Consider the following 19,686-nt stretch of genomic DNA (forward strand, 5'->3'; position numbering starts at 1 on the left):
CAAACCTACACTCTAAATACATCGGTTCTCCCAAAGCTCATTTTGTTCCATCTAAACTTTTTTTTTTTTTTTTTTGGCTTTTGTCTTTTGAGTCCCGCACTCGGGGCATATGGAGGTTCCCAGACTAGGGGTCCAATTGGAGCTGTCACCGCTGGCCTATGCCAGAGCCACAGCAACGCCAGATCCGAGCCTCGTCTGCGACCTACACCACAGCTCATGGCAACACAGGATCCTTAACCCACTGAGTGAGACCAGGGATCGAACCCGCAACCTCATGGTTCCTAGTTAGATTCGTTTCCGCTGTGCCACAACGGGAACACCTAAATTTTTTAATTCACTGAAGCATTTCCCCCTCCAGCTTTATCACTCCTCTGTGCTCCCATCTAATGAGAGGAAAGGAGGGCTATGAATCAAATGTCCTGCTGCACATGTCTACTTTCTCTAAAAGGGGAAGCACTTCTGTCACATGGGGTCAGTAGGTCAATGAATAATGAGGGACAAGGAAAGCACAAGAGGTCAGAGGGATGGAAGGCTTGTTTCCAGGAAGCTACTTTCCAGCAAGTAGGATGAGGTCGAAGAGCAGTTTGGAGTAAGGAGCCCACTACAGTCTGAAACAACTCACTGGGCTGTTGGGTTAGCCTGCTTTCCTATACCTTTGTTTTACAGTCCTGTTAGATGGGCTTGTGAAGTTATAGACACGGAATAGCAAACTATGCAATTGCCTGCTAAGTGCTAAGTAATTGGTAGGATATTCCTTGCCTTTTACCATTCATTTTGTGGTGGAGAAGAACCAGCAGAGAACAAGAACCGTGAAAGCATGTACATGAGCTTTTTTAACTCATTCAGGAAATATCAGTTTTGTACATGTGACAAATAAATCTCCATGGATGAAATGAACAAAATATCACAATCCAGAAAATTGGGGAATATTGGGTAGATATTGCATTTCAAGTGTTCATCTCTATTGCGATAATTTTGTTCCTTGAAAAGATGCTAGGTCTCAGAGAGAGTTTTTTTTTTTTTAATTTTTTGCTGGAATTCCAAGTTCATTTTTGGTAATTTACCTAATAAGGGATGACAGCTTTGGTATGGATAATCCAGGCATCTCATAAGTGGAATTTCAAAATGTTTTTTTTCTCAAAATAAAAATGAAATTATTTATTTAGGCCATAGTACAAGTTAGTTCACTTTCTATTTTGCATCCTACACAATCAGTGATGAAACAAGTGTTTTTATCTTTTAGGGCCGCCCCTGATGCATAATGGAGGTTCCCAGGCTAGGGGTTGAATCAGAGCTGTAGCCACGGGCCTACACCACAGCTCATGGCAATGCCAGATCCTTAACCCACCGAGCGAGGCCAGGGATCAAACCCACATCCTCGTGGATGCTAGTTGGGTTCATTAACCGCTGAGCCATGATGGGAACTCCAATGATGAAACAAGTTTTAAAAAACAATGGAGTATCTTTGTTATTAAACTATAATGCGTATCTTCTTAGGTTAGTGGCTTGTATTTTCCTTTTTTGGGCAGCTGCAGGCAGTTTCATTGATCTGCCCAGTGTTTCTCAGTTTGATCCACAGCTAGTTAGAGCTATACACCTAAAGAAAGAACTAAATATCTCCAAAGCATCTTTTGCTATGAGCAAAAGGATGCTCCTAAAGTCTTCTCTTAGGTTTTGTACACTATCAAAGCTTTTTCCTATCACTGAAACTCAAGCTTATATGTCTTGCTTCAACTTTGTCTTTTTTTTTTGGGGGGCTGCACCCATGGTATGCAGAGTTCCCAGGCCAGGGGTCAAACCCATGCCACAGCAGTGACAATGCTGAATCCTTAATTTTTAGGCCACTATGGACCTCCCAATTTTGCCTTTTCATCAGCAACCCTAAACTATTTTTTTTTTTTTTGCCATTTAAAAGATGATGTTTTATTTAGGTCATTTGTTTGTGAACTAACGCCTTCTTTTAAAAATTAAACTTTTAATGTATTGTATATTAACATATTATTACATAATTATAGATTCAGTTGCCAGTTGTAAGATATAATACAAAGCGGTCTCATGTACCCTTTACCCACTTTCCCCTCATGGCAGCATCTTGCAAAACTATAATTCAATATCACAACTAGGATACTGATATTGATACAGTCAAGACATAGAACATTTTCAGCATCACAAGGATCCCTCATGTTGTACTTTATAGCCACAGCCACTTCCTCTCTCCTCCCTTTCCTCCTTAGATCCTCAGGAGGGTCTTTTTCTATAACTTGTTATTTCAATAATACTATGTAAGTGAGATCTCACAGGATGTAAACTCTGGGGATTGGCTGTTTCACTGAGTATAACTGTTCAAAGAGTCATCAAAGTCATTGCATGTATCAACAGCTGGTTGCTTTTTTCTGGCTGAGTAGTATTCCATGGGACAGATCGATCACAGTTCACTTAACTCTGTTGAGTTGAAACAACCTGTAGATTGTTTCTGATTTTTACTATTAAGATTAAACGTCTATAAAATTCATGTATAGGATTTTGTACGAACATAAATCTTCATTTTTTCCAAGATAAATATCCAGGAATACAACTGCTGGATCATATGGTAGTTTTATTATTGCTTTACTTTTTAAAACTGCCAAACGATTTCCCATAGAGCTTGAACCATTTCACATCCTCACCAACAACTTATGAATGATTCAGGTCCTCTCATCCTTGGCAACATTTGGTAACATCACTGCTTCTGTTTGTTTGTTGTTTGATTTTGTTTTTTTAGTCATTCTGATGGATATGTAGTGCTATCTCATCATGGTTTTGATTTGCATTGCCCCAATAGCTGTTGGATATCTTTTTGAGTGCCTATTTGCCATTTGTAATCCTTTCTGGTGAAATATCTCTTCATATCTTTTGCCATTTTATATTATTTGTTTTTTTTACTATTGAGTGTTGAATGTTTATATATTTTAAAAAAGGAGTCCTATTGGATATATGAAGTATTTGCTTCCTAGGATTGCCATAAAAACCACCATAAGCTTGGTGGTTTAAAATAATAGAAATTTTTTTGCTCACAGGCCTCGAGGGTAGAAGTCTAAAATCAAGGTGTCAGCAGCACTATGTACCTCTCTCTCCAGGGAAGAATCTCTGATCTTTCTTTTAGCTTCTTGTGACTCCAGGTTTTTCTGACTCATGGCAGCAACTCTTAACCTCTTCCTCCCGCTTCACATCCTCTTCTGTCCTTTGTGATGCTCTCTGTCCAAATATCCCTCTCCGGCCATTAGGTTTAGGGTCCGCCTCAAATCTAGGGTGATTTCATCTCAAAAGTCTTAACCAATTACATCTGCAAAGACCCTGTTTCCAAAGGAAGTTACATTCTGAGGTTTTGGGTGATTTGAACTGTGGGGAGAGGAGCACTGTTCCACCCATTTCTCTCGGGCTGTTGCTTCCTCTTCATCCTCTTAAATCAAAACTTTTACATTTTCATGAGTCCAATTTTTAAATTGTTTCTTTTATGGGTTGTTCTTTTGGCATCAAGGTTAAAAATTATTTCCCAGCTCTACACACTGAAAATTTTCTTCTATTTATTTTCTAAAGGTTTTCTCACTTTCTGTTTTTTATTTATGTTTGTGTTCCATTGTGAGATAATTTTCACATATGGTGTGAGACTTAGGTAGATGTTCTTTCCTTATATTTTTCTATTTTTGTCTCCAGTACCATTTGTGGAGCAGGCTGTCTTTCCTCCATTGAATTGCTTCTGTACCTTTATTTAAAAAAAAAAAATCAGTTGGGCATGTTTGTTTGGGACTATTTCTGCATTCTCTGTTCTGTTTCATTGATCTAGCTATTTACCCCTCTACTCAAACCACACAGTCTTTATTACTGCAGCAGTATAAACCTTGAAATATTATAGGCGATTCTCCTACTTTATTATTCTTTTTCAAATTGTTTTCCTTATTCTAGTTCCTTTGGCTTTCCATATACATTTTAGAAATTTTTTTTTTCTATACCTCAAAAAATCCTGCTGGAATTTTGATAGAAATATCAAATATCAAGTTAAATCTGTGTGTGTATTCAAGCAGAATTACATCTTTATTTAGTCTTCCAATTCATGAACACAGTTTGTCTATTTGTTTTGATCTCTTATTCCTTCCTCAGGGATATGCAGTTTTCAGCATACAAATCCTGACCAGGTTTTGTTAGTACAACATGTAATACTCATATGTAAATATTTCACATTTCTGAGTGATTGTGAAAGGTATTGAATTTTTAATTTCAGTGTTCATTGTTAGTCTATAGAGATACGATTGATATTATATGTTTATATTGAATCTTGTAAGTTTATTAGTACTAACGTGTGTGTGTGTGTGGGTGTGTGCAGATTCCTTGGGTGTATTCTACATATGTAATTATGTTATCTGAAATTAAGGCTGATTTTACACTACATTTCCAATTTGTCTATGTGCTTCTTATTTCCTCTTCTTGCCTTATTACACACACTAAAACTGTAATTATTTTTTCTGTTCCTCAGACATGTTTATTTCCACAGTCCTATCTTCAAGTTTGCTAATCCTTCTTCTGTCTGCACAAATTTGCCATTTAAAAAAAATTTTTCACTTTAGTGATTGTACTTTTTAACTCCCAAACTTCTTTTTGTTTTTTTGTTTGTTTGTTTGCATTCTCTCTCTTTATTGAAATTTACGTTTAATTCATACATCATTTTCTTGAATTTCTCCACATATTTCTTTAAGCATCTTTAAGGCAGTTGTTTTAAAGTCTTTGTCTAGAATATCTGCCATCAGATCCTTTTCAGGAAAAATTTCTTTTGATTTATTTTTCTTTGAAAGAGCCATGCTTTACTTTTTTTTTTTATGTATTATGATTTTTGTGCGTGTGTGTGGAAAACCAGACATTTGAATCTAATAATGTGGTAACTCTGGAAATCAGATTCTTCCCCTTCCTTATGGTTTGCTGTCTGTTATTGTTTTTGTTTTATTAGGCCATTTCTATGCCAGAGAGCAACCTAAGGTGTAAACTTAAGGTCTTCTCAGGTCTCTTCTGATCCTTTCCTTAGACATATGTGATAACGTTCTATTTTTCCAGTTTTACAATTGTTTTTGAAAGTCCTAGTCTTTATTGTATGGCTCCCAAAAGGGAAAAAAGAAAAATAAAGAGGGGGAGAAATGGGCATGGGCCCTTTAAATCCTGAAGTCACTTCAGTCAAAGGGGGAAGGGCTTGTTACAACGAGGGGAGGTGCAACGACAATGCTGCCCACCTCTCCCTGCACCTCTGTGATCAGAAAGAGCCATCAGCCATCAGAGCACAGATAACTGATATTTAGAAGACACATATCAAAACATCAAATTTCATTCAAATAATGACCCATTTCTAGTCTGTTAAATAATCCACCAATTAAATCTACAACTCTGTTTACAGGTATTTAGGAAAATTGTGCTTAAGAAATGTTACCAATAGGTTTTCAACTTTATGGGAGAAATTCCAAAGTCTGGAACGAGAATCATACTTGCCCTTGGCTTTTTTTTTTTTTTTTTTTTTTTTACTTAGGTGGCCTTCTTCACAAAGGCGACATGTTATTATAACGATAATGCTAATAACTGCTTAGAAAACTGGGGAAGCATTGATTTGGTAGAAACTTCTCAGCACATCTCTGAGTCTCTTTCAGGCTGAATTGAGGATATAAAGGATCTATTTTGCGAACACAAGTAGTGAGCATTTGAAAATGTCTTTTATCAAGCAAGTCTTCTCCACTTTCTTTTATTTTTCTTTCTTTTTTTGCTTTTTAGGGGTGCACCCATGGCATATGGAAGTTCCCAGGCTAAGGGCTGAATCTAAGCTGCAGCTGCCAGCTTGAATTAATCAACTGAGTTGAAGCTTATTGTCTTGCCTCTCTTCTCCTCATTCTAATTCAGAGAATTGTGGTGGCTTCTTTAATTCTGTGATGTAGATGGTACAAGTGGTCAGGGCAGAGAAGACAGTAGAATCTTGGCTGTGTGAGATTCCCTACTTTACAGATGAGGATGCAGGGATTGATTCTCCTGACACCCTGTTTAAGGTGCCCTCCATCTCCTCTGCTGATAATGATGCATGAACGTGGGGATAAGATCTTGTTTCCCTGGCTCTTTACCTGTGTCCAAGCTCATGCGCAATTGTGAAAGCCAAGGGGAGTCCAGAATCTTCATTAATGTTACAACTCCGGTGAGGCTGGCACATTCCTGACAGGTGGGATAGACCCAGCGTCTCACAAGGGCGATTGACACCAGCACAGATGTCTTTTCTGAAAGCAGAGAACAGAGATGAGTAGGTACCCAAAGACACATCTGAAAAAAAATCCTCCTGGAAAAAAATCTGCTTATTAATTCACATTCGATATGGTCTGTAAAGCGTGATTAAAATTGCTTTAGGAGTTCCCTGGTGGCTCAGGCAGTTAAAGATCTGGTGTTGTCACTGCAGTGGAGTGGTTTCAAACCCTGACCCAGGAACTTCTGGGTGCTGCAGGTGCAGCCAATAAATAGATAAGTAGATAAATAATAAATTGTAAAAGTTTACGTGAATTAGGGAGCAATTTTGAATTCACTAGGATTATTCCGATTTTGCCACTTGATTATCGAATCCCATTAACACCTAAAAAATGCAGGAAAATATGGCAAATGTTTTGAGTTGTTTTGCTCTTAATCTCAGGAGACCAAATTGTATTATTTGACCCCAAGAGAAGGATTTGATTGCAAATTAAAGTTAATTTGAACTTTTAAATAAAGAAGGGACAGCCAGATGTGGCTGAAGTTTTTAAATATGAAATGCCTTTTTGGTTACTGAGGTGCAGCTCAAAACTCATCTGAGAACTTTCACTCACTCAGGAGAAAGATCCAGAGATCAAATTAATGCTCTCTCCAGTCCCACTGCACTAAGTGTACTGCAGAGGGGAGGGGATGGGGGCACAAAGACTCCCAGGATCTCACAAAATACTAGTTACATCTTTTAAATAAAAAATGTGTTCCCAGATCCTTGTAAGGATCATTTCAGTTACTAACAAGAGTTTTGAAGAGTCACTAATTGGTCGTATGGTTTTCTTTAGTTCAAGGAGAGGTCTTTGCCAAGAATGACTAGCACAACTGCCAACAGGGTTCTGAGCTTTAGTTGGTTGCAGATCTTCAGCTCATGGGGTTTGTGTGGGCACCATTTCTGGTAACAAATGGTGTGCTTTTTGTGTCCATTGGGCCATGGAAAAGGTCCAGGCTCTGGGAACTCCTGTGAGTTCTCCATTTTCCAGGAGACAAGGGCTGAGATAATGGGAGAGGAGAAAGCAGCTTTCATCCTAGAGCATGCGCAGCAGACATAAATCCCCATCCCTCCTTGTGGTGGAGGTTGCTGGATAGTTCTGTTGGAGAGCTATGTTGGATCATGTAACACAATCACTCTAAATGATTTCTGAGTCAGTAGGAGTACTGACCAAACACTTTGCTTTTTTTAACATTTTTTTCAATTACCCAATGAATTTTATTACGTTTATAGGTGTACAACAATTACCACAACCAAATTTTATAGCATTTCCATCCCAAACCCTCTCCTACTGCTAGATTTACTTTTTAATATCTCATTTAAAAAAAAAAAACAACCCAAAAGAAAACAGTCAAGGTTTGCATGGAGCTGCTGGGAAAAGATGAATGATGCTCTTGGCTCATCTACCAGCCTTCACATTCTGATAAAGCAGAAAGTTGGGTCCCTTGACTAACTGTTCATTGAGTGCCTATTAAGTATCCGGCACTAAAGAAGAAAAAAGGGAATCACAAAAGGATTGTAAAATATGGTTCTTGGAGGCAAGGAACTTAAATTTCCCAAAGGAGATAAGCCCCACCTCCACGATGCACTGGGCATAGTATTGGAGACAACACGTCTTGGCATGCAGCCCCATCTCTTTGGTGCTCACGCCAAATTCACTTCTACTAAGTGTACCTCTGTAGAGAACTCTTGGGAAGGGGATGTCAGCATAGTCCTTGAGGCGTTAGCACAGTCTTACACCTCCCTCTTTCCTGAGCCTACCTATTTGGTCTACCTATTCAGACCAGAAGTTCTCAACAGGGGTGGATTTTGCTCCCCACATCCTCCTAGAAAACATCTGGCAATGTCTGGAGACAGTTTTGGTTGTCACAACTTGGAGGAGGGTGCCACTGGCATCACATGGATAGAGGCCAGGGATACTGTTAAATGCACTGCAAGGCACAGGACAGCCGCTTACAGCAAAGAATTAGCCAACCCAAAACATTAATAGTGTTGATGTTGAGGAATCCTGCTTCAAAACTTGAAATACTTTCTACAGTCTAGGAGCTGGTGAGCTTTAAACTAGAGCCCAATTCTAAGGAAAAAAAATCATAATAATAAAAAAAGAGAACAGATCCTTCATATTCTTATTGGGTAATATTTAAGAGTATGGATATTGGGGGTCCAACTAGCTAGAATTCAGTCCTAGCTGTCCTTGTTAAAAGTGGTGAGATTTGGGGTAGGTGATATAACTAAGCCTCAGTTTCTCCATCTGTAAAATAGGAATGATTGATAGGCGTGAACTATGAGCGTTGCTGTGGGGAGTCAATGGAACAATGACCTTTCTAACAGATGTGGCGCAGGGCCAGGCCAGTGTCAAATACTCCCCAAATGCCAGCTATCATGAACTCACTCATGTCTCCAAGCGAGACTGAGAGGAAAAATTATTTCTGCTTTCGGGAAAAGAAGAGTCAGAGCTGAGACACAGCTGCCAGGTGGTGAATGCTGGTCCTGGAGTCCCAGGTTCTTCCCTATAGCCAGGTCATACCTAGACCGAAGTCTTCCCTGGGTCCCTTGCCTGAGTCCTCATGTTTCCTGGCTTTCTGCTGGCTCCTTAAGGCCTCTGTGCTTACATTCTACACCCACACCTACCTATTCCCCAGGGGAGCTATGGTCAGCTCAGGTGTTATAACTCCTAATGAACTGAATGCAATAGATTTATGCCACAGACTTATTTTGGAACATGTTTGCATTCAACCAAATTTTTGATACTATTGCTCAAAAGAGTGATTCTGATGATTGGAATTTCCGGTCGGGGTAAAGCAGACGTTTAGATAGGGTAGGGGCTGATTATCATCACTTATAGGCATCTTAGGCACTGGGAAAATCCTTTCAAAGTGACAGATGATGAGCCGAGATGTTCAGGGCACCCTGTCTTCCATGGGGACCACACACACACACACACACACACACACACACACACACACACACCATATGCCCCCGGGCCTTCCCTTGCCTGAAGTTCTCTGTGGCTGGAGGGCCAGGCCAAAGGGCTGCTTTCATCATACATTCCTGGATTTCAGGATGTCTCTGAATCTGCATAGGGCTGCCCAGTGAGAACTTACTTTCCCCTATAAATGTAAGAACTTCAATTGTCTAAATAAAATAGTGTCTGTTATGTAGTAGGTGTTCCATAAATATTTATCAAATCAGTGAGTAAACAGTCTTCCAAGAGCCTGGGTTGATCAGGGACTTCACTAGCTCTTCACAGCTATGCATCTTAGAAGGTCTGATGGTTCCTATTAGCACCAGGGTCAATCTGTTGTCAGAATAAAACAGTATTTTCATGAGGACACAAGGGAGGAGGATGCCAGCCAATCATACCGCCTATTCAGGGGAGGACCTTCTCCCTTTTTTCTTCTTTGGTATCAGCCAGAGATGGATTACAAGGAGGGCTGATTTCTGTAGAGATAGTTGCAGGTCTCCAAACTGGAGGAAATTTAATTTAAAAAAATAAAATGAAAGGATGAAAAATCCCATGGTTAAGAATCACAGAAATCGAGAGTTCCCATTGTGGCTCAGCAGTAACAAATCCGACTAGTTTCCATGAGGATGCAGATTCGATCCCTGGCCTTGCTCAGTGGGTTAAGGATCTGGTGTTGCGGTGAGCTGTGGGGTAGGTCATAGACGCAGCTCAGATCTTGCAGTGCTGTGGCTGTGGTGTAGGCCGGTGGCTACAGCTCTGATTCGACCCCTAGCCTGGGAACTTCCACATGCTATGGGTGCAGCCCTAAAAAGGCTTTTTTCTTTGTTTATTGTTCAAAACAATCAAAAGAATCACAGAAATCTTTAATGAGGATCTGCAAACAAGCTTCCTGTTTACAGAGCTGCCCCAAGAAGAGAATTTGAAAGATGAAACCATCCCTGGGACAGGAGAAAGGCATGTGTTTTGCCAGCAGAGATGGTTTATTAACGTGAAGAGTCATGCCCATTTAGCAAGTTTGCTGGCTGCTCGCTTACTGGTATGAGAGTCAGGAGCTGCATTTTAAAATGACTAAGAGCAGCAAAGAGTAGAAGAATCTCATGGGTTTGAACACCCGGCAACCCTTTCACCTGCCAGCCCTCCCTGCCTGCAGCCCTGGCTTGTACGTAGTCTCTGGAGTACCTGGTGAGGAGGACGGCCACATCATGATGGGCAGGGTTGAGGTCACTCTTGGGATTGATGCTCTTCTGCCACTTACAAAAGCTGGACAGTGTCTTGTCTGCATGGTGAACTATTTTCAATCCTTGCTGGAGAAGGAAGAGGGAGAGATTGGCATGGGTGAGTTTGCTGTGGTTGGGCCCACTCACATTAGTCCCCAGAAGCAGCCAAGTGAGATGAGCTCTGGGTGGGGGCGCCAGACATCCTGCAGGAATTTGGGGAGGCCAACTTACTCCTCTGGGCCAACCCACTTTAAATACGATCATTCTCATGATGCCACCCAGAAGAATATAAAAGGGCAAACTGCAAGAATTACAGAAATTATCACCAGGACAAGTAGCCCTTGAAGAAAAATTAAAAATATTATTAGCAATGGCCAACAGCTATTTGAAGTCCTATTTCTAATGGTTCTCCGCTTCCCAAGCCAATACAATTCCAAAGAGGCATTTTTTTTTTTTTTTGTCTTTTTGTTATTTCTTGAGCCGCTCCTGGGGCATATGGAGGTTCCCAGGCTAGGGGTCTAATCGCAGCTGTAGCTGCTAGCCTACACCAGAGCCACAGCAATGCAGGATCTGAGCCATGTCTGCGACCTACACCACAGCTCACGGCAACGCTGGATCCTTAACCCACTGAGCAAGGCCAGGGATCAAACCCGCAACCTCATGGTTCCTAGTTGGACTCATTAACCACTGAGCCATGACAGGAACTCCAAAGAGGCATTTTTAATTCTAATGCATAATGAAGAAATTTTCAACAAAAGGATTTTTCCTTTCACGAGGTATCCTGCAAGGAGCACTGGATGTTTCCATGCCCATGTTTCCATCTTGGTTTGACATTGGTGGGCGAGAGGAAGAGGGTGACATAATCTTTCCAGGCTTCTCACCAGGTGGGATAATTGACTGTCTGACAACAATAAGGAGGCTGGGGAAGATGCCTCCAGCCTGTAATTTCAAGGGCTCCTGAGTCATACCGATCTGGCCCACAGTTGCTACTGGAGATGGGAGGAGAGGGCTTCCTCCAAATTAAATGGATGAACACTTGTCAAATGGCAGGGGGAGAAAAAAGGGATCATCAGCCCTAAAGGGACTCCAGTTTCATTTGAATTTCTAAAGTAGAAATAGCTTTCCCTTGCCCTGTTTATTTGGAGTTTCTATAAAGAGCCATCCTTCATACACGGTGGATTCTAAGTGGAGAATGACTACCCCTGCTGGCCCACTCTCATCTATCAGCCCGAGAACTTCAGGAAAGTCTCTACATCAAATTTTGAGCTTGTTTCTCTATATTTTGCATTTTGATAACATCCACATTTAAATCAGACAAGGTCTGAGGGGCTTCAGTTGCCCACTGGAGGTCCTCCTAGGTCCCCCCACCATGCGAATTGACTACCACAGATCACGTTCCTTTCATGAAAACACAGAAAGGTAGCTCATGGCTCATGAAAACTCACTGAACTCCTTAGAGTAAAGAATTTTATTCTTAAATAAAAGTAGCAGATTCATTATTTAAAAATCCTCATCATGGGAGTTCCCATTGTGGCTCAGCAGTAACGAACCTGCATCCTTGAGGATGCAGGTTCAATTCCTGGCCTCACTCAGTGGGTTAAGGATCTGGCATTGCTGTGAGCTGTGGTATAGGTTGCAGATGCAGCTCAGATCCCATGTTGCTGCAGCTGTGGCATAGGCCGTCAGCTGCAACTCTGATTAGATCGCTAGCCTGTGAACTGGGAACTTTTATATGCTGCAAATGTGGCCCTAAAAGGCAAAATAAAATAAATAAAATAAAATAAAATAAAAATCCTCATCATTATATCATCTATTATATGATATATGGTGGAAGAAGAGTTTTGGGGAACTATACTATTCAACTAATCAAACTATAGTTAGCACAGTCACCCTACTGAAACAACCAGTCCATGCACACCATAAAGAACTGGTCTGGTGGTGTGAATCATAAATGGAAAGGAAGAAAACAGAAGGAAATAAAAAGGGTAGGGGTAGAGGAAAGAAGGAAGGAAAAGGAGAAAAGGAAGGAAGGAAACCTTTCTTGATCATTTACTATGTGCCAGATACTTTCACATATATTCTCTTGTTTAATTTAATTGCAAATTCTCAGCATTATTTGTAAAGCATGCATTGTTAGTTTCATTTTACAGTAAGAAGAAATTAAATACCCCAAGAAGTGAAGAACCAGCTGAAAGTCACTCAGGTGAGTTGCTGAATCAAAGACTGAGAACAGGGGGCTCCTAGGTGAAGCTGTGGTTCTAACTGGTGACCAGCCTCATCAGTTGGTACCTTATTTCTCGCTCTTTCATGGGAAGGTAGGTCATCAAACAACACATCAACTACGATTATATTGCTTTGAGGTCTGTTTTTAACGCTACATTCATTTGTTTGGGGGTGAAAGAATATTCATTAATTTAAAAACAATGGCTATGGAATGATAGAAACAATGCAGCTGATAAGGGCTTAATCTCTAAAATATACAAACAACTTATACAACTCAACATCAAGAAAAACCAACAACCCAACTGAAAAATGGGCAAAAGAACTGAATAGACATTTCTCCAAAGAAGACATACAGATGGCCAACAAGCACATGAAAAAAATGCTCAACATCACTGATTATTAGAGAAGTGCAAATCAAGACTACTATGAAGTACCACCTCACACCAGTCAGAATAGCCATCATTAACAAGGCAACAAATAACAAATGCTGGAGAGGGTGTAGAGAAAAGGGAACCCTCCTGCACTGTTGATGGGAAGGTAAATTGGTACAACCTCTAAGGAAAACAGTATGGAGGTACCTCAGAAAACTAAATATAGAACTACCATATCACCCAGCAATCTCACTCTTGGGCATATATCTAGACAAAACTTTCCTTGAAAAAGACACATGCACCCACATGTTCACTGCAGCACTACTCACAATAGCCAAGACATGGAAACAACCTAAATGTCCATTGACAAATGAATAGATTAAGACGATGTGGTATATATACACAATGGAATACTACTCAGCCATAAAAAAGAACAAAATTATGCCATTTGCAGCAACTTGGATGGAACCAAAGACTCTCATACTAAGTGAAATAAGCCAGAAAGAGAAAGACAAATACCACATGATATCACTTGTATCTGGAATCTAATATATGGCACAAATGAACCTTTCCACAAAAAAGAAACTCATGGACATGGAGAACTGAACTGTGGTTGCCAAGGGGGCAGGGGAGGGAATGTCACAGATTGGGAGTTTGGGGTTAAAAGATGCATTTGGTTAACTACAGCATTTGAATTGGATAAGCAATGAGATCCTGCTGGAAAGCACTGGGAACTATATCTAGTCACTTGTGATGGAACATGATGGAGGATAATGTGAAAAAAAGAATATGTGTGTGTGTGTGTGTGTGTGTGTGTATATGTATGACTGGGTCACTTTGCTGTACAGTAGAACTTGACAGAACACTGTAAATCAACTATAATGGAAAAAATAAAAATCATAATGAAAGATTTTAAAAATAAAAAGAATGATATTTTGCATCATTCCAAAGAAAACAAAATGAAAGTGTTATTTTTTTAGATTTCTAACAAAACATGTACTCTGTATCTGGAAAATTACGAAATGCTGAGGAAAGACATGAGCCTTGATCTAAACTTCACATTATACAATAATTATCTCAAGATGGATCATAGACTGAAAGGTAAAATGTAAAACAATAAAAATTTTAGAAAAAAAAATCATAGGAGAAAATCTTGAGTGGTGAGGGCTAGGCAAAGTGTTCAGAGACTGGATACTAAAAAGAGGATCCAGAAAAGGAAAAATTGTAAACCTGGACTTCATCAAAATGAAAAGCTTTTGCTCTGAGAGAAACCTTGTGAAGAGAATGAAAAGATGGGCTACAGAGTGGGAGGAAGTATTCGTAAGCCACAGAGCTGTCAAAAGACTTCCGCGTACAAAATATAAGGATTTCTCAAAGCTCAGTAATAAAAGAATAATTAGAAAACAGGCAAAAAACATGAAGAGACATTTCACTGACGAGGACATACAGGTGGCGGTTAAGCACAATGAAAAGGTATTCAACCTCATTAGCCATCAGAGAATTGCAAATTAAAGCCACAATGAGATACCACCACATGCTTAGCAAAATGACTAAAATTTTTAAAAGTGAGAGCACTCAAACAATGGTAAAGATGTGGTAAAACTGGGCCACGTGTATCCTGCTGGTAAGAATGTAAAATAGGAGGTGAGAATTTCCAGGAAAATCTACTCAGTAGTTTGTAATAACCTATATGGGGAAAAAGAATGGATATATTTATATGCACTGATCTACTTCGCTGTACACAGGAAACAAATACAACATTGTAAAATCAACTATACTTTTTTTTTTTTTGTCTTTTTAGGGCTGTACCTATGGCATATGGGAAGTTCCCAGGTTAGGAGTCCTATCAGAGCTGCAGCTTCCAGCCTGCGCCACAGTCACAGCAACACTGGATCCATTGAGCGAGGCCAGGGATCAAACCCACATCCTCTGGGATACTAGTCGGGTTCGTTACCACTAAGCCATGCTGGGAACTCCTAAAGTCAACTATACTTACAGAACAAAATTTGAAAAAAAGAATGTACAATGGTCCAGCCACTATGGAAAACAGCAGCTTCTTAAAAAACTAAATATACAACCACCATAGGACCCAGTAAGTGCATTCCTGGACACTTGTCCCAGAGGAATGAAGACTTATGCTCGTACAAAATCCTGTGGTGGAATGTTTACAGCCGCTTCATGCATGATAGCAAAAGACTGGGAACAGTCCACATGTCCCTCGGTGAGTGCCCGGTTAAATAAACTGGTCTGTACCATGGAAGTTGACTCAGGACTAAAAAGGAACAAACTCTCAAGACCCACAGCTTGGATGGATCTCAAGGGAATTAGGCTGAAGGAAAGAAATGCAATCTCAAGAGGTTACGCAGTGCACGATTCCATTTATATAACATTCCCGATAGGACGAATTATAGCGGATGGCGAGCAGGGCTTTCCAGGAGTGAGGTGGGTGGGTAGAAGGGAGGTACAAAAGGGGGGCCTGAGCGATTTTTGTAAGGGAACTGCTCTGTGCTTTAGGGAAGGTCATAGAGATCTGCACATGTTAAAACTGCATGAAACTAAATATAAACACACACACACACACTCCAACTAGTGCTTGTACAGCTGGTGAACTCAGAATAGGGCAGATGGCTTGTATGAATATCAATGTATGGGTTCTAATATTGTACTAGAGTGGTGCAAGATGTCATCACGGAGGGAAACTGGATGAGGGATATAAGGGATTTTCATACTATTTCTGCCTGTGATCCTACAGTCACCTCAAAAAAAATTCTTTTTGGAGTTCCCGTAGCGGTGCAGTGGTTAATGAATCCGACTAGGAACCATGAGGTTGCGGCTTTGATCCCTGGCCTTGCTCAGTGGGTTAAGGATCTGGCGTTGCCGTGAGCTATGGTGTAGGTCGAAGATTCGGCTTGGATCCCGAGTTGCTGTGGCTCTGGTGTAGGCCGGCAGCTACAGCTCCGATTAGACCCCTAGCCTGGGAACCTCCATATGCCACGGGAGTGGCCCAAGAAATGGCAAAAAAAGACAGAAAAAAATTTCTTTTTAATATCTTAAAAATAATAGATGGTCTGGATCAAGTTTGGAGGGTTGCCACAGAGGTCTTATAAACCACTTCTCGGTGGGTGCCTATGTGGGTTACTTACTAATTAGTTATCCATGAGATCCCACAGTTTTGAATCAAAGGGCATGTATAATTTTTCACATGGGTTACAGGGTAGGAAAAGGCCACACACCACACACTCACACACCTATTTAAACAGCCCTGGATATAAAAGCTTGTTAAGAGGCGAGGTGGCCACACAGGCAGAAGCAGATGGAGCCCATCTGGGATGTTCCCCTTTGGCTCACGGTCCCTGGTGGGGCCACGCAGCTCAAGGCAGGATAGCGCCAGATTAGAAAAACTCCACTTTTTGCTTCGATATTGTCCTTTTCAACATTGACTGGACTCACTATTTTGGAAGAACTTACATAACCAATCTGCATGTGTCTGTGTGAGGAGAAGTGAATGTTTACAAACATCCCCTCTCCCTGATTTCTGAGCCAAATTCAGTGTCAGCAAGGACACAGCTTTATCGCCACGCAGAAAGAAGTCATTTCCCAGATGTTGCAGCAGAAAACTCTGCCTCCAATTTTTCCATCATGACTATGAGCCTAATTCCCTGAACAACATTAGGAATTATAAATCCAGTTCTCTCATTTAGACAGTGAGGAAATAGCGGCCAGAGAGGACTGTACATCAGCCAAGTCACAGCAGGCTTTGGCAGAGCAGGGTTGTGATGCCAGGTTTCCAGCTGCTAGTCCAAGACTGGTGGTTTCCAAACTATTGAAGTCTTCTCTAAACTTTTTGCTTTGAACAATTGGAAAGATTTAGTATTTTGCCTACCAATCATTATTGCTTATCTATCTCCCCCTTCTCACCCCCCAAACAGACACAGGCAGAGACCCTGTACTTCCGAGATCTCCAGCTCCCCATCCTCCTCTTACTCTCTGACTATTTCTCGGGCTCTTTTATGGGCCCTTCTTCCTCTGCCCTCCTTCTGGTTCATTGCTTAGCTCACTCCCAATCACAGTTACATTTCGGGCCATCACCTATGTGCTATTAACGCTCAAGTCTGTATCTCATTCCAAAGCTTTCTTGGAGTTCAAACTCATGCACCCAAATCTCTTGATGGACACCCCCTTCTAGATGGCATGAGGTACCCCCAACCCAGCATCCCTGAAATCCTTTCTCTCCATGGTAACCTGTTGTTCTTTCTGGATCCTCTTTGTTACAGGAACCACCACCAACCCAATGTCCTCCTATTGGGCTCTTCTCTCTCCTTCTTCATCATCCCAATGTGTCATCATGTGCTGCTACCTTGACCTCCTTCCTCTCCATCTTTACCCCCAACTGCCCTCGCTCAAACCTTCATCATTTGAAGCTTGGATTGATTCTTGCAGTGTCTCTTAGCTGTTCTCCTTCTTTCTTCTCTTTAAATCCAGCCTTCTTGCCATTGCCAGGTCAATCTAGCTGACACCCAAGTCTGGCCATATCACCATGAAAGACTTCAGACCCTCCCAAGTCTAGCCTCCAGGAAGTCTTCCCTTCATTGCAAACCTCACAGTTTATGTTCCAGCAACATTCAAACGGCTCATATTATCATTTCCCTTCCCCCTACACACATTATTTGTCTCTTTGCTTTCGTCAGGCTGCTTCCTCTACCTAGAATGCCCCCCCTCTCCTCTCTCTTGCCCTTTAACTTACTGGACATCCATTAATTCTTTAAGACTCTCTCGGGGCATTTCCAGGAAGTCTTCCTGCCCCCAGCCTGGAGTAGTTTCCTACAAATCTATCTTGTGTACCCTGGCTCATAGCCCTTGCTGCACTAGGTTAAGATATTTAAATTGCAGGCTTGTTTCCTCCTTAGTTCCTCCAGAGCAAGGACTGCTGTTTATTCCTCTCCTTATCTCAGGCCCTGCACACAGCCTGGCATTCACAGGATACTGACCAAGCAGACAATGCTCATCACCTCTCAAGGAATGGAGAGAGAAGGTGACGAATGTTTCCATTAAGCCAGACAAAAGTGCAGATTCTGTGCTGGAGAAGTTTTTTTGTTTTTTTGCTTGGGTGGTTGGTTTTTTTTTTTGGCCGTACCTATGGCATATGGAGGTTCCTAGGCTAAAGGTCAAATTGGAGCTATAGCTGCTGGCCTATACCACAGCCACAGCAATGTGGGATTGGAGCTGCATCTGTGACCTACACAACAGCTCACGGCAACACCGGATCCTTAACCTACTGAGCAAGGGCAGGGATCGAACCTGCGTCCTCATAGATGCTAATCAGGTTTGTTTCCACTGAGCCATGACAGGAACTCTTTTGTGTGTGTGTGTTTGTGTGTGGGAGAAGTTTTGCAGTCAATCCATTAATGAGTCAAGATCTGACTAGAGAAAAGGAAGGTTAAGAGGCCAGAAATTTAAGGATGAAGCAGAAAATAATCATTCTGGTGCCTGTAATCACAACTGTCAGGAGACAATTTTACAGGGGTCTCTTATCTTCACCTCTTTTGGGTTTTTTGCTGTTTTTTTCCTTGTAGTTGATTTCTAGTCTTATAGCATTATGGTTGGAGACAATGCATGGGATAATTTCAACTTTTAAAAATTTACCTAAGCTTGCTCTGTGGCCCAAGATGTGATCTATCCTGGAGAATATTCCCTGCGCACTTGAGAAGAATGTATATTCTGCTGCTTTGGAGTGGAATCTTCTAACAATATCAGTTAAATCTAGCTGGTCCAGGGAGTCATTGAAGGCCTGTGTTTCCTTGCTGTTCTCTGTCTGGGTGCTCTCTCCCTTGATGTCCTTGATGTAAGTGGGGTATTAAAGTCCCCCACTATTATTGTGTTGCTGATTGTCACCTCTTCTGAACAAAGGCCCTGACAGCTTTTGTATTTTTTCAAGGATGTCGTAGAGCAAACAGCCTTGGCATCAAGGGATAGTGTCTCCCTCCAGGAAAGAAGTAAAGATAATGGCTCCCTCTGGGGCAACATTTGACAAGTTTCTTACAACCCCCTTTAAAGGATTAGCGTTTCCTTATCTCAGGGCTTCTGAGCTGTGATAAAGCCCACTGTGTACACAGCACTCACCCGGGCTGCCTGCGGCACCCTAGGGGACAAGAAGGACAGATACAAACATGAAGGTCATATGATACGTGTGCTGGGAGTCATAATATCCTTTGTCTCTGACCCACAAGTCTTATGTCTTCTCCCATCACTGCATCCATGAAGGTAGGGCAGGATACACTGCAAGAGGAGAGAAGTCTAAGACCCTCCAGGGTTCTCGACAGGAATGAGGAGGAGGATGGAGAACAGGTGATGGAGCAACGCTGTCAAGGTGGAACCATCTAAATATATGGGCCAGGGCTGCATGGTTGTTGAAATGTTCCAGCATCAGGATGAGGGGGAAGGAGGGAAACAGGCAAAGGAGCTGCTTGTAAAGAGATGTTAACAGAGGGGATTCTTGGAGTTTCCGTCATGGCTCAGTGGTTAACGAATCTGACTGGGAACCATGAGGTTGTGGGTTCGATCCCTGGCCTTGCTCAGTGGGTTAAGGATCTGGCGTTACCATGAGCTGTGGTGTAGGTTGCTGACGAGGCTCGG

The 19,686-nt window shown here is 41.4% G+C and overlaps 1 protein-coding gene across 6 annotated transcripts in view; it reads right to left on the reverse strand.

The window, feature by feature from the left end:
- Positions 1-19,686, reverse strand: part of ADAMTS12 (ADAM metallopeptidase with thrombospondin type 1 motif 12) — a 375,325-nt gene that overhangs the window by 137,024 nt on the left and 218,615 nt on the right. For all 6 annotated transcript variants that reach the window (XM_085002056.1, XM_085002059.1, XM_021076980.2 and 3 more), the window contains exons 6-7: positions 10,422-10,546; positions 6,126-6,275 (exon numbers count right to left, since the gene is read on the reverse strand). In XM_085002056.1, coding sequence (XP_084858182.1) covers positions 6,126-6,275; positions 10,422-10,546 — 275 coding nt within the window. The remainder of the gene's footprint in view (positions 1-6,125; positions 6,276-10,421; positions 10,547-19,686) is intronic.

This window comes from Sus scrofa, chromosome 16, assembly GCF_054392235.1.
Source record: "Sus scrofa isolate SSC_HxYL_T2T_F1_AM1 chromosome 16, Sscrofa_HxYL_maternal_Yorkshire_Landrace_v2.0, whole genome shotgun sequence".
NCBI lineage: Eukaryota > Metazoa > Chordata > Mammalia > Artiodactyla > Suidae > Sus > Sus scrofa.